This window comes from Marmota marmota, unplaced genomic scaffold (genome assembly GCF_001458135.2).
Source record: "Marmota marmota marmota unplaced genomic scaffold, marMar, whole genome shotgun sequence".
Taxonomy (NCBI): Eukaryota; Metazoa; Chordata; class Mammalia; order Rodentia; family Sciuridae; genus Marmota; species Marmota marmota.
In genome coordinates, this window is record NW_026000141.1 from 1210982 (window position 1) to 1237022 (window position 26041).

At 49.0% G+C, this 26041-nt stretch overlaps 1 protein-coding gene across 3 annotated transcripts in view; it reads left to right on the plus strand.

Annotated features, from left to right (window-relative positions):
* Positions 1 to 3177: 3177 nt before the first annotated feature.
* Pole (DNA polymerase epsilon, catalytic subunit) overlaps positions 3178 to 26041 on the plus strand; it is a 41397-nt gene continuing 18533 nt past the window's right edge. The window contains exons 1-28 of one of the 3 annotated variants that reach the window (XR_007341497.1): positions 3178 to 3408; positions 3839 to 3919; positions 4295 to 4339; positions 4466 to 4558; positions 4844 to 4998; positions 6660 to 6801; positions 6919 to 6999; positions 7641 to 7748; positions 8002 to 8112; positions 8365 to 8450; positions 8663 to 8782; positions 10038 to 10170; positions 10400 to 10513; positions 10784 to 10996; positions 11263 to 11370; positions 11525 to 11653; positions 11724 to 11826; positions 11913 to 12059; positions 12362 to 12507; positions 15206 to 15354; positions 16553 to 16645; positions 16843 to 16987; positions 18536 to 18693; positions 19053 to 19248; positions 20995 to 21209; positions 21965 to 22067; positions 22489 to 22569; positions 22656 to 22778. Coding sequence is in view for 2 of the 3 variants with exons in the window: in XM_048785875.1 (XP_048641832.1) it covers positions 3334 to 3408; positions 3839 to 3919; positions 4295 to 4339; positions 4466 to 4558; positions 4844 to 4998; positions 6660 to 6801; positions 6919 to 6999; positions 7641 to 7748; positions 8002 to 8112; positions 8365 to 8450; positions 8663 to 8782; positions 10038 to 10170; positions 10400 to 10513; positions 10784 to 10996; positions 11263 to 11370; positions 11525 to 11653; positions 11724 to 11826; positions 11913 to 12059; positions 12362 to 12507; positions 15206 to 15354; positions 16553 to 16645; positions 16843 to 16987; positions 18536 to 18693; positions 19053 to 19248; positions 20995 to 21209; positions 21965 to 22067; positions 22489 to 22569; positions 22656 to 22778 (3453 nt within the window). In the remaining variant the exon portion in view is untranslated. The remainder of the gene's footprint in view (positions 3409 to 3838; positions 3920 to 4294; positions 4340 to 4465; positions 4559 to 4843; positions 4999 to 6659; positions 6802 to 6918; positions 7000 to 7640; positions 7749 to 8001; positions 8113 to 8364; positions 8451 to 8662; positions 8783 to 10037; positions 10171 to 10399; positions 10514 to 10783; positions 10997 to 11262; positions 11371 to 11524; positions 11654 to 11723; positions 11827 to 11912; positions 12060 to 12361; positions 12508 to 15205; positions 15355 to 16552; positions 16646 to 16842; positions 16988 to 18535; positions 18694 to 19052; positions 19249 to 20994; positions 21210 to 21964; positions 22068 to 22488; positions 22570 to 22655; positions 22779 to 26041) is intronic. The other 2 variants (XM_048785875.1, XM_015505567.2) reach the window with 2 other exon arrangements.

Genomic DNA, 26041 nt, shown 5'->3' on the forward strand with positions numbered 1-26041 from the left:
ACGGGTGCAGCGCGCCAGCGCCCAGCCGCGTCCCGGCCCTGGAGTGCTCTTCCTGCCGCCAGCCGTCCCCGCTCCGACGCGCGCTTGGTGCTGTGTTCACCGCCGACACAGGCGGAGGCCATCCAGCCTTTGTACAAAGCCCCAAGGTCGCCTCCAGTTTCCGCAGAGCCCTGGCTGCTCCGAGCGGTTGGGTGAGCGGGTTCCCACCGGTCGAGGGCTGTCAGAGGACGCCTCGCCCCTTCTGTGCAATGTGGATGTGTAGGGAGTAACCTTTTAACATACAGACGGTCCTCTTCTAAGGCTCACCGTGAAAACTGAATGACAGTGTCAGTGATGCCGAGCGAATATCGCACTTGCTGCCTTGTGACGGTCCCCCGTTTTCCAGGTTTTGTCCTGTGACTGGATAAAAAGGGACGCGCGCAGTTTAGAGAAAGGGTTCCAGAGAAGGTCGAGCTGAGCGAGCAGCTTTCCAGCCCCACCACTCCACGAGCAGGCTTCACTCGGCCTTTGTTTTGATAAAGATCTGGGCCTCATCCTGAAGCTCTCTAGCAAGGCCTCCGGTGGTTTTTCTGTGTTCTTGATTAAAGGTGAATCCAGATGTTGTAGAGATAAAGTCAACGGTAGAATGGGGCTGTTTCCTGTCGCTGACGTAACAGAGTATCACTCACTCCTACACTCACCACTGAAGCAGTATGAACTTGTTGTCTTATCATTCTAGAGGCTGGGAGACCTGGAGGCTCTGGGAGCTATTCTGTTTCCTTGCCTGTTACACAGTTTCCAGAGGCTGCCTTAGCTACCTGAATCTTCAAAGTCAGCATTGTCCCATCTCCCGTTTCTCTCTAGTTCCCTCTCCCTGGACCCTTGTGATTACCTGAGTAACCCTTACCTGCAGATCCTTAACTATATCAGCAAAGTCCCTTTCCTCCTGTAGCAGACACAAATTTGGGGGATTAGGACATATGGGGACATTAATCTGCCTACCATGGTGGTTATCATTCTTTACAAAAAAGTAAGGCTTTTAGTCTTGTAATGTAGTCATTCTTTTTCTCAAATGTAGGTGACCCAAGTAATAACCTTCACACAAAAGAAGGCTTGTTCTGAAGAAAGAGTTGTATATCCACTGGTTTGTAAGCTAACAACTGGTGTTATAATTAAGGGCATGAATTATGTGTGGGCTTAGGCTTGTATGTGGTGCTGAGGATCGAACCCGGGCCGCACACATGCCAGGCATGCGTGCTACCGCTTGAGCCACATCCCCAGCCCCTCTTCACTGCTTTTTAAAGTGCTGATTCACATTAAAAAGAAACAGGGTGTTGGGTCCTTTGCTTCTGTCTTTGAAGAGTGGAGAACATGCTTAGATTAGGAAATAAATAGGCCTCTGGTCAAAATTATAAAGGCTTCAGAGTCTTAGAACTGTGTTACCCAGAGGAAACTAGCTTTTTGTATGTGTGTACATACTGGAAATTGAACCCGGAGACACTGTACCACCAAGCTATATCCCCAGCCCTATTTATTTATTTTTGAGGTTGGGTCTCACTATGTTGCTGAAGCTGGCCTTGAATTTGTGATTCTCTTGCTCTATCCTCCTGAACCACTGTGTCAGTGAAACTAGCTTTTTTGAAAGTTAGAATGCTAATAAACATAAGGATTGCTATATTTCAAAGATTGGTAAACTGAAATTGTACTGGTTCATCCACGTGTCATCACTCTGTGAAGCTAAAGACTGTGAACATTTGGGGACAGGAACAGCTCTGGAATCAGAATGGGTTTGATAGTTCTGGTGGTTGAAAATCTTCATTAGGTACTGTATTTAAGATTTATGATAAAGTCTATATGAAGACTTAAGACTTATTACAAGGTCCGAACCAGAGAAAGGTGTGGGAAGTTTGAAGCTGATACATTGTTACTATAGAGCTGAGAAATTAGTTTCCTTGTTAGTGGAGACCATTTCTCTCCCACAGAAAAATAAATCCTCATTTTATCAACATTTAACTGCTGACCTCTAGAGTCAGGTGCCTTACAGGATATGATACCTTTTTAAGGTATAGTTTATTTTGCCACAGCAGGTATTTTTGTGACCCTAGTTCATATCAATTGGCAAATGGTTGGAGGGTATCAGTAAAATTCAGAGATGGTTAATCTGGAATTTTTCCTAGACAAGAGGAATTGCAACAAAAGAGCAGAATTATAATCTTTCATAGGAAAGGGAAAAGCTCTTAGCTGGAGTCTTTTACATATATGTGCCCTGTTGGCTCTGCTTTAAGAGACTTAATATGAGCACCTGGGCTCCCTGTGCAGAGTCTCATCCTGGTCCTTGCTTGATTCTCAGCGAGTGGTGGACTGCTCTTTTCTCCTGTACTTAGAGTCCACTGCATCTTTTTCATCTCAGCAGTCATAAGCCAGCATCTCTACTCTCATTTTTGCATATTTAAAAAGAAACACCTTTTAATGTTGAGATACAATCAGAAATAATAAAAACCAGATTTCTCCACTGGTACTGTTGTACATGAGGAGTTTTGTGTCGTAGCTGGGAATCAACACTGATCCCATCCCCTCAGCCTCACATGCACTCTGATGTATGTGTGTGCACTTGGTTTTATGCAGTTTTGTCATAGGATATCCATGTGGCCACCACCCAGATCAAGCATGGAGCAGTGCGGGAGAGTTCTACATGCTGCCTTTTATGACTGTAGCCATTCTCCCATGCTTGTTGATTGTTAATCTGCTTTCCATTCCTATAATTTTATTTCAAAAGTCCTATATAAGTGGAATAGTGAAGTTTGTGATTGGGGGTTTGGCTTTTAATCATGCAGTATAATTCTCTTGCAATCCATCCAAATTGTGCGAATCCATTTGTTGCTGAGTGTATTTGTATATGGATAAACCACAGTTGACAACTTGCCTGTGGAGGAATATCTGGGTCATTTGTCGGTTTTGGCTATTATGTGGACATTCACATACACTGTTTTTGTATGAACATTGGTTTTCATTTCTCTTGGATAAGGAATACAGTGCTGGTTTTTATGTATTTATAGTATCACATAAGATAGAGCATCCAGCTGTGATTGCTGTTTTGATTAGTGTTCTCTTTCCAAAGTCAGACAGGTTTAGAGGAGCCTGCTGTTGTCCTGCTTCTCCCTTGGTGAGCCTTTCGAGCAGTCTTGGCACATACTGTGCCAATCAGAAGCACTTAGCTCAGTGGGTTGAGGATTGTGGGGTGGGTAGTGTCATACGTGGTGAGACCTGGATTCTCTTCTTTCATTCAGCGATGATGGCCCCACTTCCTCAGTCTCTGCGCTTAAGCGCCTGGAGCGGAGCCAGTGGACAGATAAGATGGACTTGCGATTTGGTTTTGAGAGGTTGAAGGAGCCTGGTGAGAAGACCGGCTGGCTCATCAACATGCACCCTGTGAGCACCTGTATTTTCCTCAGCCTGTCCTCCCCATGCGGGTGGCTGCATCTTTTCATGTAGTGTGACCCTTACCCAAAGAGTGGGCAGCTCCAGGGGCCTGTCTGTTGTGTCTGACACAGGCGGGAGAGCTGGTTCCTGGCCCGCCTTCTCTGCTCCCAACATTATCACAGGCTTTGAGAGGCCCCTGAGAAGAATAAAGCAGGGGCACCCTGTCTGCCATGGGAATGAAGCTTTTAAGAACAATGAAGAAGAGACTCAGAGAGATCCCCATTTGGGAGCTGCTATGATGCAGTGCTTGTGAACCAGCTTGGTGGTGGTTTTGCAGGGTAGAATAAAGAGCCGGGTATGATGATTTGTTCTGCTTTCCCAGAAGGGCTTTAGGCTGTGCAGAGGATAATCTGCCCATGTTGACCTGGTTCTTTTGCAGACTGAGGTCTTAGATGAAGATAGACGCTTAGTCAGTGCAGTGGATTACTACTTTATTCAAGATGATGGAAGCAGATTTAAGGTAAGCTTCTGTCCCCAAGAAACCAAAACCCACCTGTGAGGAGCCGTTGTCCAAAATGACAGTGTTTATTTAGTGCTGCAGCTATTGGGGAAGGAATGGGAGGCTTCTAGGGTGCAGCTGCCTACAGCCTGTCAGGAACATGGTCACTGGGAGCCACTTCAGTCACAATTAAGATGTCCAGGGAGAAGTTAGCTCAGGAAGTGACAGTGTTGTATTTCTTAGGTTCTTGCCCCTGAGACACATGCAGATCTGAATTTCCTATATGCTCTCCCTCCTAAGGGTTGTCAAAGTTCTGATGCCTTGAATTCAGATTGCTTCACTTTGTCTCCCTTTTTTCTTGCTCATTGCCTTTGGGTGGATTGGTGACTCCTGCAGGTGGCCTTACCTTATAAGCCGTATTTCTACATTGCAACCAGAAAGGTAAGTCTGTTCTTGGAGTCAGGTCAGACAATGCGCCTTCCTGTGGTTGGCTTCAGAGCTGGGAAACAGATAAGGAAGAAACAGACCTTACTGATGGAAAGTCCTTTCATTCGGATCCTGATTTAGGGCTGTGAACGAGAAGTTTCATCTTTTCTCTCCAAGAAGTTTCAGGGTAAAATTGCAAAAGTAGAGACTGTCCCCAAAGAGGACCTGGACTTGGTGAGTACCACCCAGACCCTTCCAGGGACAGAGAGGCTGGGTCCAGTCAGTATCAGGCAAGACTGAAAAAGTAGAAAGGCAGGTCGTCATTGGGTTTTGTGTAGGGCAGAGGATGGAGGATGGGGCTGTTCCGAATGCTCTCCAGGAGGCTGGTACCCCACGGCGGGGACGGGTGCTTTGCACCCAGTCTGATTCGTGTGTGCATCTGTGCTGCTTTACCCCCATCCACTCAGCAATGATGTCTTGTTTCTCTTGAACTCATAAGGTGGTCTCTTCACTTTATAGCCAAATCACTTGGTGGGTTTGAAGCGAAATTACATCAAGCTGTCCTTCCACACTGTGGAGGACCTTGTCAAAGTGAGGAAAGAAATCTCCCCTGCTGTGAAGAAGAATCGGGAGCAGGACCGTGCCAGTGATGCATACACAGCCATGCTCTCCAGGTAAACAAGAGGAAGTTTACCTGGAGAGCACCAGCAGGTCCAGGGTGACAAGATGGACCAAGATGGGGATTTCTCAGTAGTCACCTCACTGCCAAGCTCTGCTCAATGTAGAAACTCTTGAGCACTGAGAGGCGCTCTGTTTTAGTTAAACAAGCCACAGCTTCCCATGTCATTTTTTTACATCTTAGCTGTCTCCCTCCCACTGTTAATGCTGGGGATAGAACCCAGGGACCTCATGTTCTAGTGCTCTGAACTACATTTCCAACCCTTTTTGCTTTTTATTTGAGTCGAGGTCTTGCTAAGTTGCCCAAGCTGGCCTCGTATTTGTGATCCTCCTTCCCCAACCTCCTGAGTACCTGGGAGCACAGGCATGTGCAGCTGCACCCAAGTATGGCTCTCTGTTCTTATAAGAGGGGTGGGCTTGTGGCTCTACAGTTGAGTTGCTTTAACACTGGACATTTGGAGAGGCCCCTCATCTAGCACCTTGACACAGCCCATCCATAGCTTGTATTGAGTGCTGAGATTTGTAGAACATGTCTTCCCCAGAGATCCTTAGGTTTTACACAGAGATTTTAACTAAAGAATACCAAATGCTGTTCATCGTATGTTTAGATGTCAACAAGGAAGTAAGAGTTTAAGGAGAGAATACATTGGGTAGTTAAGTTTAGGTGTCTTTAGAACTGATTGTACCCTCTGATAAAATTCAGTTTGGCCCTCTGAACACTTCTGCAGTCCATCCCCTCACCTCCCCTTCCCAGTGATGCCACAAATTACTTTTCAGAATATTGCAAGTGTAATTAGAGGCCTCAGCCATCTCTCAGATGCTTTGTTTTTTTTTGTACTGGGTATTGAACCCCAGGATGCTTTGTCAGAGAACTACATCCCCAGCCCCTTTTGGTTTTTATTTTGAGATAGGGTCTCACTAAGTTGCCGAGGCTGGCCTTGAGCCTGTGGTCCTCCTGCCTCAGCCTCCCAAGTCGCTGGGATTACAGTCATGCGCCATGGCACCCAGCCTCTGAGGTTCATTTTTTCTCTTATTAGTCCATTCAGTATTTGAGCTTAGTGGGCTAATAGTGAAGCAAACGTTCTAGTGTCAGATCTCTGGCTTGGATAGAAGATCAGCTGTCAAACAAAGTTAACATTTACTATCACGTTACTGTGTAATGAGCCAAGGGCTGCACAATTATTACCTCATGTGGTACTTACCACTCCCCTGTGGGGTGGGCTGGTTGTAGTCTTCCTCATTTTCACAACGAGGAAGCAACCCCTCTGTAAGGGTGGGCCACGTCTATCTACACAGTGGAGACCATATGTAGGTCTGTGAATTCGGGGTCTGATCTCAGCCCTGCGTGGTGCAACCTCCACAGTAGCAGAGAGGACGTGGTAGGGTCTGGCCAAACTTGGGTGCTCTCCTGATCTGTAGCACTTGAATGTAGCTTATGTAAAATGCACATACCTCAAGTGTGTACTGAACTGAATTTTTCGTATGGCCAGTTGCACAGGAAGTTGATTCCCAAGGCTACTGCTCAAGGGACTTCTCTAGTCATTGCAATCATCTCAGTTTACCCTTTGTGCTAGCTAGGTGTGGACTCTGGTCTTCACCTCCTCCAGCCCCTATCAGGGTGTAATTGAGTTAGTGGTTCTCTCTGCTTATTTCCTAGCGTTCTGCAAGGGGGCAGTGTAATTACTGATGAAGAGGAAACCTCTAAGAAAGTAGCTGACCAGCTGGATAACATAGTGGACATGCGCGAGTATGACGTCCCCTACCACATCCGCCTCTCCATCGACCTTAAGATCCATGTGGTGAGAGTCTGGCAGGCTGCTTCTTGAGTGAGGTTCCTACTGGTGTTAGGGATAAGTCTGTGGAGAGGTAGACTTCTCAGGATGCAGGGCCCCATGAATTCCCTGTGCACTCTGCAGGCTCATTGGTACAACATCAGATATCGGGGAAATGCTTTTCCAGTGGACATTACCCGCCGGGATGACCTTGTTGAGCGACCTGTAAGTACTGCTTGGATTTCCTCAGTCCTGAAACTTCACCTTGTTTTCTGAAGGGATAGATTCAGTGCTAAAAGGTGAATTTGATTCATAGGTTTGCTTGCTTTTTCCTCAAATGTTTTCTAAACAGTATCATGGAGTGAGAATTCTTCCTATCAGCGTCTGACCGGAGAGTATAACTTCATGGTCTGGCATGGATGTAGAGCTAGACTGGGTTTGGACCTCAGGGGGAAGACGGTGACTCTGGGTAGCTAACGGTGAAGTCACTGAGGACAAATGGGTTATGACAGGAAGACTTTGGTTCAGGCCTCGCTTGCTGGTTTGGGGAAGTCTTAGTGTTCAGTTTTCTCAAATCCAAAAAGAAGAGGTCAGCCTTGCCATGGTCGCTCGGCAGGGTTGCCCTGAAGGTCACGTTGGGGCAGTGGTTTTAAAGAGCATGGAGCTTGGGTAGTGTGTACCAACCTCACCGCAGCTCCAGCCTTACCTGTGTACTTCAGCTGCGCACCGTGGTGAGCCTCTTGGCTCTCTAGCAGCCTTTAGCTCTTTCCTGGAGCAAGCAGAGGTGGAGCAGGCTAGGCTGGTGGTGGATGTCCAGATCTTGTCTGACTTTGTTGCTGACTTCATGCTGCATTTTCTCCCTCCAGGACCCTGTGGTGTTGGCATTTGACATTGAGACCACCAAACTGCCCCTCAAATTTCCTGATGCTGAAACAGACCAGATTATGATGATTTCTTACATGATTGATGGCCAGGTGAGCAGATGGCTTTTGGGAGGTAAGCTCCCTGGCGGGACTGTGTGTGATCACCTGCGGCTGGGAGTTGCTGAGTGAGTGAGGGGGTAGAGTCCAGAGATGTGCACAGCCCTCCCTCCTGGTGGAGACCTGGGTACGTGGCTCTCTTCTTGGGAGCTTGCTGTGGAGCCCGCGTGATGAGGCTGCGGGCAGTGCTGGAGATGTCTTAGCCTTGCTGTCTCTGACTCCTGCTGCCTGCTGTGAACTTGGCCAGGGCTACCTCATCACCAACAGGGAGATCGTTTCTGAAGATATTGAAGATTTTGAGTTCACCCCCAAACCAGAATATGAAGGGCCCTTCTGTGTCTTCAATGAACCTGATGAGGTAAAGAGCCCTCACATGGAGGAGACTGCCCTGTATTTGGGGATAAGACATGAATCTTTGTGCTGATCCTTATGAAGCCTCGGGCATTCCTGGAATCAGGGCGGGGATGCCAGCTTCCTTTTCAGGGCCAGTCCTTATCCATGGTCAAGACTGGGGTGGTGTGGGCCCAGTGCTGGACTGTGGGGAGGTGTTTGGAAGTTAATGGAAGCAGATAAAAGCAGTGCTCTGACCTCTCTGCTTTGTCGAACTCAGGTCCATCTGATCCAGCGATGGTTTGAGCATATCCAGGAGACTAAACCCACCATCATGGTCACTTACAACGGGGACTTTTTTGACTGGTGAGCCTAACGTCCCATTTATGGGTAACTGATAAGTGTTAGGGAGGAGGAGAGAGAAGTAGGAACTCAGCCTGATGGAGAAGAACTTCTGTGAAGAGTTCCTGGTTTGCTCTGGAGTCTCCTGGGAGCAGTCTTCCCTGTGCCTGAGGAGAAACGGAGGAAGGAGGACTAGAGACTCACCTCTTCCTGTTGCTCCTCTGTCCTGTACCTAGGCCGTTCGTGGAGGCCAGAGCAGCGGCCCACGGCCTGAGCATGTACCAGGAGATCGGCTTCCAGAAGGATAGCCAGGGGGAGTACAAGGCACCACAGTGCATCCACATGGACTGCCTCAGGTAGAGCCCATGCACGGCTGGCCGCTTCTCACCAGCCTGGTGGATGAGGTCTGCAGACTGGAGGAGAGTGGCCTCTGTAGGGCCACCGGTCACCTGAGGGCACCACTGTTGCAGCTCTGCGGAGCCCTCGCACGCGCAGTCTGACATTGCTGATGCTCCATTTAGTCAGCAACACACTGAACGTGGGCCTGTGGGGAAGTCAGACCAGAAGGAAGTGCTGGCAGTGTGGCTCAGTGTGGCTGTGCAGCAGCCAGGCCCAGGGTGGCATGAGAACGCTGGTTCAGTTGGCCCCCAGCACGTCTGCTTGGAGGAGGTGTCGGCTAGAGAGGTGGCTTCTGTGCTGGTGGGGAGGTGTGTCCTTCTCAGCCATTGTGTATGCTTCATGTTAGGTGCCGCACTCAGGGTGGGGGAAGGCCAGGAGGCGGAGCTGGTTCACAGTGTGGCAGGGGTAAAGAGAGGCAGAGCTCCATCTGCTACTGCAGATGTGGGCCTCAGTGGGGGGTGGGTGCCTGGCAGTCTGCTGTTGGTCAAGCCTGGGATGAGGGCAGAGAGCAATTACAGATGAAAGGTATTTCTGCTGTTATCCTTGTACTAGTCTGAAAGCCCCTCCCACCTGGAGAATCCTGGAGACTGTTGACCTTGGTGACATGGAGCCTAGGGTTGGTTGGGGCTTTTGTCCTGGATTAGGAGTCTGGCATGTAGGTCTTGGTAAAAGCCCTGATAGTCAATGAACTCAAGATGAGAAATAAGAGAGTTTGCACGGAGGGAGGGGACGACACCTGGCACAGAGGCCACAAGAGGTGGAAACAGTGCTGTTCCCAGGGAAGGTGTTGGTGTGAGCCTGCAGGCTGGCGGGGGGGGGGGGGGGTGCGGGGGGAGGTGGAGCTGCATTCCCAGTGTGGGGCAGGGATGGTCCTATTTCATGCTTGGGGATCTTGTAAGAGAAGGAAGAAACACCCCATATGGTTTGGAGAATAAGGCTGGAGGTGGCAGAGGGGAGGTCTGGGGAGTGGCCTGAGGATTCTTGCCAACTTGTCTTTTCACTTCTCTATTGAAAGGCTGAGTACTTTGCTGAGGGTGGGATGTGAGGTCAGGGGCCCCAGGGAAGCCCTGCATTGCCTTCTGTTTTGTATTTTGTGAGGTTAGCTCCAGGTGGAGGGTTTTGAGGGGCCTGCACTGTGGGGTCTTAGCGTCAGGCTTAGATGTACTCTTATGTTCACAGAATTGTATTTGGCATCTATTTTCCTCTTCCCAGGTGGGTAAAAAGGGACAGCTACCTTCCCGTGGGCAGTCATAACCTGAAGGCAGCCGCCAAGGCTAAGCTTGGCTACGACCCTGTGGAATTAGATCCTGAGGACATGTGCCGGATGGCCACCGAGCAGCCCCAGGTACATGAGCCATGTCCCAGCTCTCCTTGCAACTGTGAGGTCACCCCTGTTCCCACCAGAGAAGCCACATCCCCGGGCCATGGTGCTGGCTGTCTATGCTGGCTGCATTTGGCCCAGTGGGGTACTCTTCCTCTGGGAGGCGACTGTTCTAAGCTTTGCCTGCTAAGCCTGCTACCTTTCCCTGGCCTTTGAGTTGTGATGGCCCTGCCCTCTGTTGCTCCCTCCACAGACTCTGGCCACATACTCTGTGTCGGATGCTGTTGCCACTTACTACCTGTACATGAAGTATGTCCATCCCTTCATATTTGCCCTGTGCACCATTATCCCCATGGAGCCTGATGAGGTCAGTGTCCCTCTACTTCCCTGCCGTCTTCTGAATGCACTGGTGCCTCTCAAATGCGCTGGTCTTACCAGGCTGTGGGGGAAGGCAGCAGCAGGATTTTGGTGTGTGAGGCCACACCTGGGGCTCCATGTGGAATAATCGTGGAGGCCTTCTCTTTTTTCCTGTGGCAGTCACTTTCTGAGGTCTTTCTGTGGGTCCTGGACTTTCCCTGGGCTGCAGAGCCTTTGGCAGGCTCTAGGGGTACACAGCTGGACATGGTATCTCCTGCAGGTGCTGCGGAAGGGCTCGGGCACACTGTGTGAGGCCTTGCTGATGGTGCAGGCCTTCCACGCCAACATCATCTTCCCCAACAAGCAAGAGCAGGAGTTCAACAAGCTGACAGACGATGGCCACGTGTTGGATGCTGAGACCTATGTGGGGGGCCACGTGGAGGCACTGGAGTCGGGCGTCTTCCGCAGTGACATCCCCTGCCGATTTAAGATGGTGTGCCTCCTGCCTGGGAAGCCACAGCTAAAGCGGAGTCCCTTCTCCCTGCTCTCCCGAGTTGGCCCCTCTTGCTGGTGGTTCCTCTGGCCCAGCTCTCTGCCAGGGCAGGCCTCACATGGTGTGCTTTGGGAGCATTCTTGCCGCACTTCCTGCCACGTGCATGGTGCACAGTGGGGCTCTGTGTTTGGTTGCATGTCACACCTGTGGCATAGGTAAGGTGCATTGTCCCTGTGACCCGGGTTCTCTCATATTCCTTGCTCTAGAATCCTGCTGCGTTTGACTTCCTGCTGCAGCGGGTGGAGAAGACCATGCGCCATGCCCTTGAGGAAGAGGAGAAGGTGCCTGTGGAGCAAGCCATCAACTTTCAAGAGGTAGCTGTCCAGAGTGGGGTGTTCTGTGTCTGGCTCTGCCCTTCCATCAGTGCTTAAGCATCTGGGCCCTTAGTGTTGTCTGTTGTGGTCACTCTGCTTTTTTGTCCAGTTTCACCTTGGACACCAGCATCCCTTCATTTCCCTTTCTCTGCAGGTGTGTGATCAGATAAAGACCAAGCTCATCTCTCTGAAAGATGTTCCCAACCGAATCGAATGTCCCCTTATCTACCACCTGGATGTGGGGGCCATGTACCCCAATATCATCCTGACAAACCGCCTGCAGGTGAGCCCTCGATTCCCACATTAGAACTAGAGCTGTCTCCGCAGACCTTAATGCTTCCTGTCTCCTGCAGCCCTCTGCCATGGTAGACGAGGCCACCTGTGCTGCATGTGACTTCAACAAGCCTGGAGCAAACTGCCAGAGGAAGATGGCCTGGCAGTGGAGGGGCGAGTTCAGTGAGTGTGGGCCCCGGAGGTTGCTTGGCATGGCGGGCGGGACCCACATTCTGGTCTTGTTGGAACTCCTCCCGTCTTCTTCCCAGTGCCAGCCAGTCGCAGTGAATACCATCGAATCCAGCACCAGCTGGAGTCAGAAAAGTTCCCCCCCTTGTTTCCCGAGGGGCCGGTGCGGGCCTTTCACGAGCTGTCCCGGGAGGAGCAGGCCAAATACGAGAAGCGGAGGCTGGCAGGTGAGTGCCCAGGAGGCTGCAGCTTTGCACACTAGCTCTGCTCTGGCCAGCATGTGGCAGCCTGTGGGCAGCAGAGCTCTCAGGTCACTGTACATGGTGTTTTTTCTGTGGTCTTGGTTTCTTTTGTACCCAGAGCCTGTTCTTTTTTGCTGTGATAAACCAGTGGTTCATAAACCAGTGGGTTTTCTGTTCCTTCATGTTAATGTAGAAAACGGGGCTCCTGGGCATCCCTGTGTCTCAGTTCGCTTTTTCGCGTCTGGAAGTCTCACATGCCTGCCCCCACCACTCTCCATGATGCTTAGATTACTGCCGGAAAGCCTACAAGAAGCTCCATGTCACCAAGGTGGAGGAGCGCCTCACCACCATCTGCCAGCGGGAGAACTCCTTCTACGTGGACACGGTGCGCGCCTTCCGAGACAGGCGCTACGAGTTCAAAGGGCTGCACAAGGTGGGCATTGCTGAGGAAGAGCCAAGCTTGGCTTCCTGGGGCCTTTGCTTGGGCCCGTGTGGACATTCATGGTCCTCAGTGTGCAGGTGCTGGTGTGGATCCCCTGAGCTGGCAGACGCATCTGCACAACATGCACAGTGTCTGTGGGTGAAGAACACGCAGCCCTTCATCCACCCTGGCCTGGGACCCCAGAAGGATTCTGAACAATCGTTTCTCAGCTAATTATTTAGAATTTAGAGCAGCAGCCTGCAGACTCCGGCTAGGCCAGCTCTTCTGAGAGTCTCGCTGGCACCAGTTGGCTTGTAGGTTTCTGGCTGTTCTCCCACTACTGGGGAGGTGAGTGGAGCAGCTGCATGGCGCTTTGCTTGGCTGACCTCTGGTAGGGAAACTAGGGCTCATCCCATGAGAACAAGGATAATATGTAACAGTGCCTCCATTGTAATGGGAGGCTGTAGTTTTGTGTCGCACCACATCGAGTGATTTCTGCTGGGAGGCTTCCCCTCGCTGCTAGACCTGGAAGGCCCTTGCTGCGTGTCCCATCATTTCAGCACCACCAGTGTGTGGGTGGCGCTCATCCTCACTTTATTACCATCACCTTTAACTCTTGATGGTGGTGATGTGGGTATGGGTAGAACTGAAGGCTCAGGTGCTGCTCGGTGGTGCACACACTGCCTGCTGTTTTGCACCGTCAGCCCCCTGCTTCTGCAGAGCTCTTACCTCTTCCAAGACTGAGCCCTGTGTCCAGCCCCAGCCCAGCCCTGTCGGCCACTGCCTGTCTGAAGGCAAGCTCGGTGCCTTACGCAGGAGAACCCTGCGGTGTGTGTCTTCAGCTGGTTCCTTGACTTAGTGCAGCATGCAGCACTTGTCCCTGGCATTCCTTCAAGTGTTCCATTGTGAACAGAATTCAGCATGTGTTGTCTTGCCTTTGTCCACTGATGGGTCGTGGTTACCTCCACCTTTTGGCTATTATGCATCATCCTGTGGATGTGGAAATACAAATATCTCTTCAGATTCCTGCTTTAAAATTTTTAAAAAATTCTTTTGGATAGATACCTGGCAGTAGAATTGCTGGAGCTTATGGTAATTCTGAGCTTAACTTTTTAAGGAACTGCCCTTCCCCCTCACTTTATTTTAGTGATGCGGGTACTTGTTCATCTGTCTTTCCTCCCTCATCAGATAGGCCCTGAAAGTGAAGTGACTTTACCTGGCTTCTTCAGAATCTAACGGGATTCCTGGCATATAGTAGGCACTCGTAAATATCTTATTGTTTTCCTCATATTTATTTATAAGTGGGTATCTTTATTTTATTTTTATTTGGTGTCATGCATGCTAGGCAAGTGCTCTACCTCGAGCCACAACCCCAGCCCTTCTCTGCATTTCTGTATCGATAGCTTTTACCAGAATCCACTGAGCTGTTTCCTTCACCCTGACTAGAAGCAGGCACACCTGACTTCTAGTCACGAGACACAAAGCCGGCCAGACAGGCCCAGGCCTCAGACACCCCACAGCAGGGCTAGCCAAGACTCCACTGAGCCATGACCTCCCAGCTCAGCCCTCTCCTTCCACCATAGCAGCTCCGCCTCCTGGACTCACATTGGGAGGGATAGAAGGCATGACCTGCCCACATGAGCATCCTCCTATCCCACTGGGCCCTGGCTCCAGCCCCCTCGCCTGGCACCGGGGGCCTTATACCCCTGGCCCAGCATGTGTGATCCAAAGACTTTTGGTCTCATGTAAACTCTGTGGAGTCTCGATTGCCTAAGACTTTATTAAGTTCCTGGAACATCTCGACGGGGGAGCAGGGGTCTGCTGGGACCAGGAGGGTGCTGTGTGTTGGGCTGTGGCTGTAGTGTCTCTGTGGTACAGCGTGGTAGGAGGGCCAGCGGGCATTGGTGAAAGTGAGCTGGATCTGCCATCACCTGAACCCACCGCAGCACCTCTGACAGAGTGTGCTCACCCTCTTTTGTAGAGTTGTGTGGTTTTGATAAATGCATTTGGTTGTCTCTCAGTACCAGACATCATTGGGAACACTGCACGCTCCTTGCTTGGCTTTGCAGCATCTATTGGCCAACGCTTGCCGTATCTTATGAGCAGTCAGGGACCTAAGCACTGTCACGGCGGGGTGGCTGTAGCGGTTGTGCCGGCTGTCTGCCTGACACGGGTTCCTGTTTTTATGATTGTACACTGTAACTCACTTGTCAAACACGCTGAGCAAGGGGCAGTGGGACTTGGCCTGGGAGCCCCAAAGAGACCCATCAGTGGTCATCAGCTCATTTTCATGTGGTTCTGCTAGGGGTTGCAACGACCTCAGGTCTAAGGTGTGCGGGTGGATCATTGCTGTAGCGGGTGTTTGCTCCAAGTCTGGTCCCATGGGGGAGAATGTGCTGTGTTCCCTGGTGCTTGGAACATTTGCCTCCCGATGGTCCACATAGTAGGGATGTGCTGGAGATGGCTGGGTGAAGTTGAATGTGGATTTTGGCAAGTGTCCACCTTGTTAGATGTCTTGGTCACAGCGGAAGTGTCGTGGTGAAGGAGGAGAAGGCCCATGGGTTGTAACCTCGGCAGTTTTTGAGTGGGTCTGCTCAGACACTCTTGGGGCATGGGATGGATGGAAGGCGATATAAATTCTGGGCTGTTGACCTTGTGAACTGTGAAATGGGAAAACTAGGCAGCACTTAAAGTGGCTTGCATGTTGCAGGTGTGGAAAAAGAAGCTCTCTGCAGCCATGGAGGCGGGTGATGCAGCCGAGGTGAAGCGCTGCAGGAACATGGAGGTCCTGTATGACTCGCTGCAGCTGGCTCACAAGTGCATTCTCAACTCCTTCTACGGCTACGTCATGCGCAAGGGGTATGGGCTGCATCGGGTGCTCAGGGACAAGTACATGGGCAGAGTGTCCTAATGTCCGGAGAGATGGGGGGATAGCTCATTGATTTCTGGAGACATGGACTCAGGGTGGGCCTGGGAGGCCACAGAGAGTTGGGCTGTGCTGGCTGGAGGAGATACAGGCTGCTGGACCCCTGGTCTGAACACTGTGGACTACAATGGCACCTCATTGATTTCAGCATACTGTGCCACTTGGTGTCATCCCCTGGGAGTATGGAAAGGGCCTGGGTGCTTGCCAAACAGCGCCAATGCATTGAAGGGTGGACAAGGCATGGACCAACAATGGCCATGGAGCTGGCTGAGGGGCCAGGATCTTAAAGCTACAGTGGACACTGTTTCCAGGGGGAGTAGGAAGCAGGTTCAGGTGATGGTGGGCAGTGAGGCCTGAGCTATGTTTCTTAGACAGGAATGGTCAGGGCCTCAGGAACAGCAGGCAAGACAGGCCTCTCGATCGGGGGTGTGGTTGCCTGAGCTTGATCCAGGGCTGTCTATTGTTCCTTGTTATGAAGCTGAGATTATTAGGGCTCTCTGGGAGGACCACCACAGAACTAACACCCCACTGTTGAGTCCTGGTTGTGTTGGGTCAACGTTTTAGGGACATTGTGTGGGTCACCAGAAATAGGTGCTGTCTGCAGCTCTGGATAAAGGTGGGAGTCTGGCCCCTGTCATCAATTTTGAGGGAAGGATATATTTACTTGTTGTTGCTTTTGGAGGGAGTGACATGTTTAATGCCACTGGGGCAGAGGGGGTGGAGAGACTGAGACACGAGGTGGAGGACTGGCCCAAGCAGGTAGTGTGGTGGGCTAGCTTAAGGCTGAGGGCCATCTCCCAGGCAAGCGCTTGAAGTCCTCTTAGAGGCCAGAGGTGGAGGGGGAGTATAGAGGGCATTAGCTGGGTCTAGGAAGGGACTGCATCCTGCCAAACTGAGCTGGTGCCAAGGCTGTACACTGCACCCTTCCGGAACTTTGCTGAGCCACACTTTGCTTCCTGAAGTAGGGACAGAAGTGTCCTTGGGGCAGAGCCAAATCCTACCTTGGTTTTGTCCTGTTTCAAGCTTGTGTGGCTGCTGCCATTGTCCCTCCGGGGGTCCTACCTTCCCTCCCCCAGTCCCTGTGGCGGGACTCCCACAGCCCATCCATTGCAGGCCAACTGTCTTCCCCAGGGCACGCTGGTACTCCATGGAGATGGCTGGCATTGTCTGCTTTACGGGGGCCAACATCATCACCCAGGCCCGAGAACTGATAGAACAGATCGGGTGAGTGGGCTTAGGTCCTCAGCCAGGGCTCACACAGCAGGGTAGGGGCCTTGGGAGGATTGATAACTAGAAGATCTCTCACTGGGAAGATGGCTGGGTTTGCTGTCATTGTGTTTGCGGGATCTGACACTTGGTTCTCTAGTATATGGGACCACCATCTCGTATCCGTGAGGCCTTAGTCCTCTCTGTCCCTAAAGGAGGCCCTTGGAACTGGACACAGATGGAATATGGTGCGTCCTGCCCAATAGCTTCCCAGAAAATTTTGTCATCAAGACTACCAATGCAAAGAAACCCAAGGTGACCATCTCTTACCCTGGGGCCATGTTGAACATCATGGTCAAGGTGAGTTTGGGTTGCAACAGGAGGGACATCTCATCCAGACTGCTGGCCTGGCCCCAGCATGGACACGGGCAGCCCTCAGGGAGGGTGATTTCCCTGGTTCTTTGCAAGACCCTCAGCTCACCTGCTCATCCTCCTGATACAAACACACTTCCTCACCTCCTCAAGTCTTTTCTGGCCTTAGGGTCTGTGGTCAGTCTGCACAAGTCACCAAGTGAGTTCTTTCTCCTGCAGCACAGTACCCACACTATTTTAGATCTTTTTTTTTTTTTTTAATTTAAACTTACAGAAAACTAAAAAAGTAGTACAAAGAATTCCATGTACACTCTAACCTGCTTTCCCTGCATTAACATCTACATAAGCCACAGCACAGTCATTCAAGATGAAGGAACACCTATTGGTGCACCCTGTAACTAAACCAGACTTCACTGGGATCTCCTGCTTCTCTTGCTTCTGCCCTTCCTCTGTCCCGAGCCCATACTGTATCCCCTCCAGCCTGGGGCTATGCCTTGGTCTCCTAGCCAGCTGTTTTGTTGCCTGAGCTTGATCCAGGCCTGTCTGTTGTTCCTTGTTATGAAGCTGAGATTATTAGGGCTCTCTGGGAGGACCACCACAGAACTAACACCCCACTGTTGAGTCCTGGTTGTGTTGGGTCAACGTTTTAGGGACATTGTGTGGGTCACCAGAAATAGGTGCTGTCTGCATCTGCCATACCTCTCTACTCTGAGGTTCCTTCTCTCTGCTGCATGTGCCATTCTTAGTAATGACACCCAAAGAAAGGGTCAGTCCCCTTCCTGGAGGAGCACAGAACCTGGGCAAATTTGGAGCCACCACAGTGGTTAAGGAGGGTTATAGAGGAGAGAATTAGAGACTTTGCCAGTACCCTGTTGCTCTGTAAGCTTCAGCATGCTAACCTGGGTCTCCCTTGTCTCCATGTGGGCTTCCTATGGTGGGCTTTCCCCATTTCTTCCACTTACATTAACTGAAATTCTGTATGAGCTGTCAGCCTTCTCCCATTTATTCCCTTGTTTATCTGTTGGCTTATTTATTTGCATCAGCAGGGTGGTGGGTGTTGTCATGTGAGGTTATGGTGCCATCTGACCCATGCGTGTTGGTTATCAGATCCCCCTGTTGGCCTGGGGCTCCCTCACCTCTGCCATGTGCTCTCGGGCATGCCCTCTTTGTGGTTTTTGGCTTTTGTTTTTGGAGTACTTATTCCTGGTATGAGACCATCCAGCCTTGGCTGTGTTCTCCCTAGAGTCAGGCAGTTCTCCACAGAGCCCCCGCCCACCTGAAACCCCGGCAACCATGGTGTTTTCCCTGGAAGGTCCTATGTGGAAACAACAGCCTAGAACTTGGACTGGGCAGAGTGCACTGGAGAATCAGCAGGCTATTGTGTGTCTCAGGGCGCCCTTCCTTTCCGCTGCCAGGTTGTGACCACTGTATGGAACAACCTCAGTTTGCTGACCTGTCCACACCTTAAGGGACAGCAGATGGCTTCCAGGTCTGGGCCTTTGTGAGTGAAGTTATCCCTTCTCACTTGTTTCTCAGGAAGGCTTTACCAACGACCAGTACCAGGAGTTGGCAGAGCCCTCCTCACTCACCTACGTTACCCGCTCAGAGAACAGCATCTTTTTTGAAGTTGACGGGCCCTACCTTGCCATGATCCTTCCAGCCTCCAAAGAAGAGGGGAAGAAACTGAAGAAGAGGTAGGGCCCTCACAGCCACTGTGCTCTGGAGGAGATGCGTTGAGGTGGATTGGGCTCCACGACCCATCTGGAACTCAGGCCCAGAGCAAGGGTGCACAGGCCTGGGTGTTGGTTGGGTTTTCTCCCTGGCTTGACTTGAGAGAAGCAGAACCCCAGTGCCGCAATGGTCCTCACACTGCCCTCCTCTGGTTCTGTAGGGTAGGCCCTTGAGTTGTTCTGGAGTTGAGAACCCTTTGTGGGTGGAGTGCCATTGGTTGCCACTGGCGATGGGGGGCGAGAGCGGGCTGAAGACTGCAGAGGCGAGACAGAAGCAGCCAGTGCCCCACCGAGGCTTTGCTGTAGGACCCTTCTTTTTTCAGATATGCTGTATTTAATGAAGATGGTTCCCTGGCTGAGCTGAAGGGCTTCGAGGTCAAACGCCGTGGGGAGCTGCAGCTGATTAAAATCTTCCAGTCCTCTGTGTTCGAGGCCTTCCTCAAGGGCAGCACCCTGGAGGAAGTGTATGGCTCCGTCGCCAAGGTGGCTGACTACTGGCTGGACGTGCTATACAGCAAGGTCAGAGCCGCCTCCCTCACCACCGAGTCAGTGGACCAACCCTCTCCTGCAGGAAAGGGACCTTGTGCCTGGGTTCCTGGAGAGCAGATGGACATGGCTGACCCTTATCACTGGTGTCCCAGAATTCCCCCTTGGCTTCTCTGTCTAGCGACAACTCTAAAGGAAGCATTTTTAAGTTGACATGATCAAATAGGGGGAAAATTTACCAATGATCACATGGACTTCTCTGATTTTTAAAGTCTCTGTAGGCCCTACACAAGCACACGTAAAGTCCAGTTTGTTTTGGTTTGGTTTAATTTTGTCTTGTCTTTATTTTTGTACTGGGGATTGAACCCAGCTTTGCTACTGAGTTACATACACCCCCAGCCCCCTTTTATTGTTTATTTTGAGACAAGGTCCTGCTAAGTTGCTGAGATTGGCCTCAAACTTGCAAGCCTCCTGCCTCAGCCTTCCAAGTCTCTGAGATTGCAGATATGCACCACTATACCTGACCATAACTTTTTTTTTTTTTTTTAGTAGTAGTAGTTGGACACAATACCTTTATTTTATTTATTTTTATGTGGTGCTGAGGATCGAACCCAGGACCTCACACGTGCTAGGCGAGTACTCTACCACTGAACTACAACCCTAGCCCCTGACTATAACTTTTATAACTTACTCCCTGCACTGTAATAAAAGAAATACAAAATGAATTACAGTGACAGATATTCCTCAGAACATTGGGTTACCCCTGTGCTGCCGTGTACTCTGTATGTACAAGCTGCGTGCCACCTGGCAACTCGAATCCGCCCTCCTGAGATGGTCACTGCTGTCTGTCAGCTGCCGTCAGTCAGAGCTTTGCTACCACCACTGCTGCTGTGTGCATGTGGCTCTGCCTTTCCTCCTTTGCTCTGTTTTTAACAGTAGTCTTTCTTGGTAAAAGGAATGTTGAAATGTTCTGGAACATGTTTCTGGCTTTTAGGAGCTGAGCAGATCTTACAGATGGCAGTAGGGGAACAAGTGTGCCAAGAAACAGCTGCATCAGCCAGGCATGGTGGCACAGACCTGTAATCCCATCTGCTCGGGAGGCTGAGGCAGAAAGATTATAAGTTCAAGGCCAGTCTCAGCAAGTTAGGCCCTGTCTCAAAATACAAAGGGGTGGCTCAGTGCTCAGTGGTGGAGCACTTGCCAGCGCACATGTGGCCCTGGGTTCAATCCCCAGCACCACGTATACACACAAATGAAAGCTGGGACTGCACTAGCACCATTGGTGCCTCATCAGGCCAGAAGGCAGAGTCCCCTGCTAGTCCCAGTGGCTCTCCTTCCTCCAGTTCTTCCCTCCAACTCCTTCCTCTGCTCTGCACCTTTAGTGCTGCTCACCAATACACATTTCTCATGCAACTTAATAAAATAAAAACTCAAGTCTTGTGCTCTTTTTGTTTAGATATTAAAATGAGCAGTAGGGCTGGGGCTAGAGCTCAGTGGTAGAGCGCTTGCCTAGCATGTGTGAGGCATTGGGTTCAATTCTCAGCACCATGTATAAATTAATAAACAAATGTCCATCAACAACTAAAAAATATTTTTTAAAAAAGATAAATTTTTAAATAAATAAAATGAGCAGTAATGGGAAAGCCTTTCAAAATACAGAGCCTGCCTTTATCTCCTCGGGTGGGGACACTGCTGGTCCTGTGGGATCAAAGCCCTAGTGAGCTCAGGCCTGACCTCGGCCTCTCCACTAGGGTTTCACCCGTTGCCTTTTTTTTCTAGGCAGCTAACATGCCCGATTCTGAGCTGTTCGAGTTGATATCTGAGAACCGCTCGATGTCTCGGAAGCTAGAAGATTATGGGGAGCAGAAGTCCACATCTATCAGCACAGCAAAGCGCCTGGCTGAGTTCCTGGGAGACCAGATGGTCAAGGATGCTGGGCTGAGCTGCCGTTACATCATCTCCCGCAAGCCTGAGGGCTCTCCTGTCACTGAGAGGTAGGGGCACCCTCCAGGGAGGGACTGGCTATGCAAAACGGCATGGGTGGTGGAGCTTCCTCAGCAAGAACATGTGCTGGTTGGTGTTGAAAGAAGTAAGCCTTGCTGGGGTCCTGGTGAGACCCTCGGGGTTTGAGCCTGGAGAACCTGAGTTTGGGGAGTCAACTCCTTTCTGTCAAGGGCTTAGAGTCAGGGTGTCTTGGAGGGTCATATGCAATTGTCCTGTCACCAGGCAAGGTCTGGGTCGAGCTCCCTTCCCTGTGTCACTCAATTCCCTGTGCTGACAAAAAGATGCCCTCTGGCTTCTAGAACCACTTCAAGGGCAGTTGCAAAAGATGCCTCTCCCACCGGGAAACTTCAGTGTGCACAGAGGCTGGAACCATGTGGGGATGACCCGAAGGAAACAGGAGGAAGCTGTGACTGCCTGTGGATGACACACAGAATAAAGGGCTTGTCCCTGGTGTGCTCCTGGTTGAATTTCTACCAGGACTTCAAGAGCTGGGATGGCTCCATGGGAAGCCTTGAGAACAGCCAGTGGTGGGGAGTGCACGTTAAACCTGTCTTTTAATACAGTGGAACATCATCTAGTTATGAACATTATCAACATACATGAGATGCAGTCTGTACAGCATAACATTCTTTAAAATGTAGGTTATAAGCTCTTATAAACACTTACTTCCATGTACATTTAATTACAGTTACAGTGGATCTGGGCAAGTCTCATTGTGAGTCTCTTTGCTTTCTTCCTCACCTAGGGCCATCCCACTTGCCATTTTCCAAGCAGAGCCCACAGTGAGGAAGCACTTTCTTCGGAAATGGCTTAAGAGCTCATCCCTTCAAGACTTTGATATTCGGACAGTGAGTACCAGTTTTTTTCTACTCTTAAAAATTTTAGAGGAAAGCTAGTGAGAATAGAGCAAAATATGCCTGCCTTGGATCATATCTCCTGTCTTGTCTGGAGTCTTCATTCCTGGCTGCCTTCTTTCTTATGTGTAAGAGGTGAGGAAATAGAGTATTTTAGGGCACAAATGGAAAAGCAAAATGCTGGGAGGCCCTTCGGCTGTTCTTTTGGATAGACTAAAGCTAAGTGTACTGGCTCAGCCACCTACTGGCTTGTAAGCTCATTCAGCTGTCTACCAAGTTTCCTCCTCTGAAGCAGGCACCTGGAATTCTAGGGGATTAAGTAGGACACAAAACATTTAGCACAGTGCTCTGCGTGGGTTGAGACTGAACACAGAGCTCCCCTGCTGCCATTTCTCTCTGCTGCCTGCTCATGCAGATTCTGGACTGGGACTACTACATCGAGCGCCTGGGGAGTGCCATCCAGAAGATCATCACCATCCCCGCGGCTCTGCAGCAGGTGAGGGCGAGAGCCAGTGGACCCAGCCAGGCAGCTGGGAACCCAGGGAGCTGACACATCGATCCATGATCGATATCCTTGTGCAGGTGAAGAACCCAGTGCCACGCGTCAGACACCCAGACTGGCTGCACAAGAAGCTGCTGGAGAAGAGTGACATCTACAAGCAGAAGAAGATCAGTGAGCTGTTTGTCCTTGAGGGAAAGAGACAGGTAACAGACTCAGCCAGGAGACACAGGTGTCAAGGTACTGGAGCTACCATCCACAGTACTCGGTACCATCTTTAAGGTGCTTTTTTTTTCCCCCCTAAAAATGTACATCTTGGTACTTTGTTCTTTAATGCCCTCCAGTGTTAACTATTGTAATTGGAAACAGATTGTGAGTCATCAGGTAAGGGTAAAGAGCTATCTTACGCTTAAACATTGAGGTATATGAATGAGACCTGGGAGCGTGAGCAGATCACTGCACCATGTAGCCTCAGTTTTGCTACTGTAGACACACATTCTTTCCTGTAGACACACTTGGAAACAGTGGAGATAATACAGTGGAAATGTTAGCTAAATTCACAACAGTGAAGAAATATTTTCAAGTGCTGAAAAATTAAAGTGAACTATAAACCAGAGCAACACAGTCCCTCACCTGATTTTTTAAAAATCCAGATTCTCGGGTGGACTGGATTTTAAAGACTTCACATGTCTCATTTGTAAGAGCTGTACCTAAGAAATGAGGGTACAGAAGAAGTAAATGCACCAGGTAAATATTAACCAAAAGAAAGCCAACATCACTATATTAATGCAGACAAATAATGTCTAAGCCCAAGAATATTAGCAGACATAGGAGAGTTATTGAATAATCCTGGAAGTTTTAATTCATTGGGAACATGAAATTCTAATAATGTAGCCTCAAATTCAGTAATGTAAAATTTTACCCGATTATAAGAAAAATTGGCAATTCGGGAAATTTTAACTCTCTCAACTGACATATTAAGCAGACCAGGAATTAGTAAAAACACATAAAGTTGGAATGATATACTTAACTAGATTTAGTAATTAGCTACTTGTAGTAAACAAACAAAATCATTTTTTTTTTTTTTTAGTTTTATTTATTTTGTTTTATGTGGTGCTGAGAATCAAACCAAGGCCTTGCATGTGCGAAGCAAATACTCTCCCTCTGAGCCACAACCCCAGCCAACAAACAAAATCTTACACTCAATAAGTGGGGGCTGGGGGGGCTGGGTTGTGGCTCAGTGGTAGCACGCTTGCCTAACATGTGTGAGGCACTGGGTTCGATTCTCAGCACCACATATAAAACAAATAAATGAATAAAAAGGTCCATCAATAACTAATAAAAATAAGTAGAGAAGCACATTCTTTGCAAGAACACAAAATAACAACCCTATATATACTACAAAGTAAGTTGTAACAGGTTCCAAATAATTTCAATACAGACCATGTTTGGAAGTTAAGAAACAAGGCTTATAAGTAATTCATGGATCAAAGAAGTCACAAAGGAAATTAGACAATACTCAGAACTGAGTGGAAATACACTATTGAGATTGGTAGTGTGCAGACAGTGTATGCACATTTGCATGTCTACACACATGTGTTAGGAAGAACAGTAGACATAGATTCAGGTTTTATCTGACAGAGTCAGAGCAACAGACACACAGGAAGTAGAAAGAAACCCTATGGCAAGGGCAGGAATGAAGAGACAGCCAGAGCCTCTCCTGAGCACAGACTGGCTCCAGACATGAGCAATTAATGAAAACCAGAGTAATTACCAATAAAGCCTGGAAAAATGAAAAAATTCCCATTCTGTGCTAAACTGGAAAATAAATGGAATGGACAGCACCATAGAAGAATTGTGAAAAACAGCCCTGGAAAAAATGAGGAAACCTGAACAGAATTTGAACCATTGAAGGAGAACTCAACCACAGGTGAAAAGGAGCCAACACCAAACCCACACAGGTCTTCAGAGGAATTTTACTCAACATTCTGTGCTTAGTGACCATTGGTAGTGCTTATTAGTTGGTGAAGGAACCAATAACAATGTGAGATAGGAAGTCTTAGGCCATTTTTAGTTAAAATAAACAACAGATGCAAGAATATTAGCAAAAGTCAATGGGGTAGCACAAGAACAAGAATGATTGACCAAGTAGGATTCACGCCAGGAGGGGCAAGTGTTTTAGTAAGCTGCTAATTGAATTATTCCTGGGAGAGTCCATTTAATTCATCATTAAGAAAGAAAACTCAGAGGATCATCTCAAAGAGATGCAGAAAAAACATTTGATAGACTTTAATGTTGGTTCAGGATAAAGCTTTCAGCAGTCGAAGTCGGGTTAGATGAGGTGTTTCTCTCTGATAGAGCACATCTTGGCCCTGGCTGCAGACCTCTGCTTTGTGGCAAAACACTGGAAGCTTGAAGGAAGGGATGAGAGCGGTATGTGTTAGCATGCTGCTTTTCAAGACTGTTTGGAGGTCTTTGCTGGCGTAATTAGACAAGAAAAATTAAACTTTAGGTATTGAAAGAAAAGCTGGGCATGGTGGCACACACCTATAATAGCAGCCACTCAGGAGGCTGAGGCAAGAGGATCGCAGGTTTGAGGCCAGCTGAGCAACTTAAGACCCTGTCTCAAAAAGGGCTGGGCATGTAGCTCAGTGGTAGAGAACCCCAGGGTTCAATCCCCAGTGCCAAAAATACAAAAAGAGGGAAACAAACTCACTGTTTGCAGATAATATGATCTGGTAACACAAAATATAAGGAAGCCTAGATGTTATTTTTACATTTAATAGGACAAGAGTAACACATTTGAGCAACACAGATACAAGATAATATATAAAAATCTAGCTTTGGGGCTGCGGTTATGGCTCAGCAGTAGAGCGCTTGCCTAGCATGTGCAAGGCCCTGGGTTCGATCCTCAGCACCACATAAAAAATAAGTAAATTAAAAAAAATCTGTAGCTTTTACACTGGAAACATTAGAAAATACTTTTCAAAAGGTACCATTTATAATAATAGCAAATAAATTCTTGGTAACAAATATATGTAAGGTTTTCATTGAAAAAAATGTGACTTTATTTAAATATGTAAAAACTCACCTAAGAACCATCTTCTTGTGTGGAAGGACTCAATATTAGAAGCAGTTTGCCCCAAATTAATCCATAAAATTCACTGTGATTCCAGTAAAATCATCTACAGAGTTTTGGGGCTACAACTTGATAGATTAATCCTGAAATCCATGTGAAGAGTAAAGATCAAAATAACTGGGGCTGGATCTTAGTGGTAGAGCACTTGCCTCACACGGGTGAGGCACTGGGTTGGATCCTCAACACCACATAAAAATAAATGAATAAATAAAGATCTTGTCCATCTACAACTAAAAAAAAAAAAAAAAAATTTAAGCTTGAATATTCCACACTTTAAGAAAAAATAAATAACCAGAGCTTTTCTTTTTCTTTCTTTTTTTTTTTTTTTTT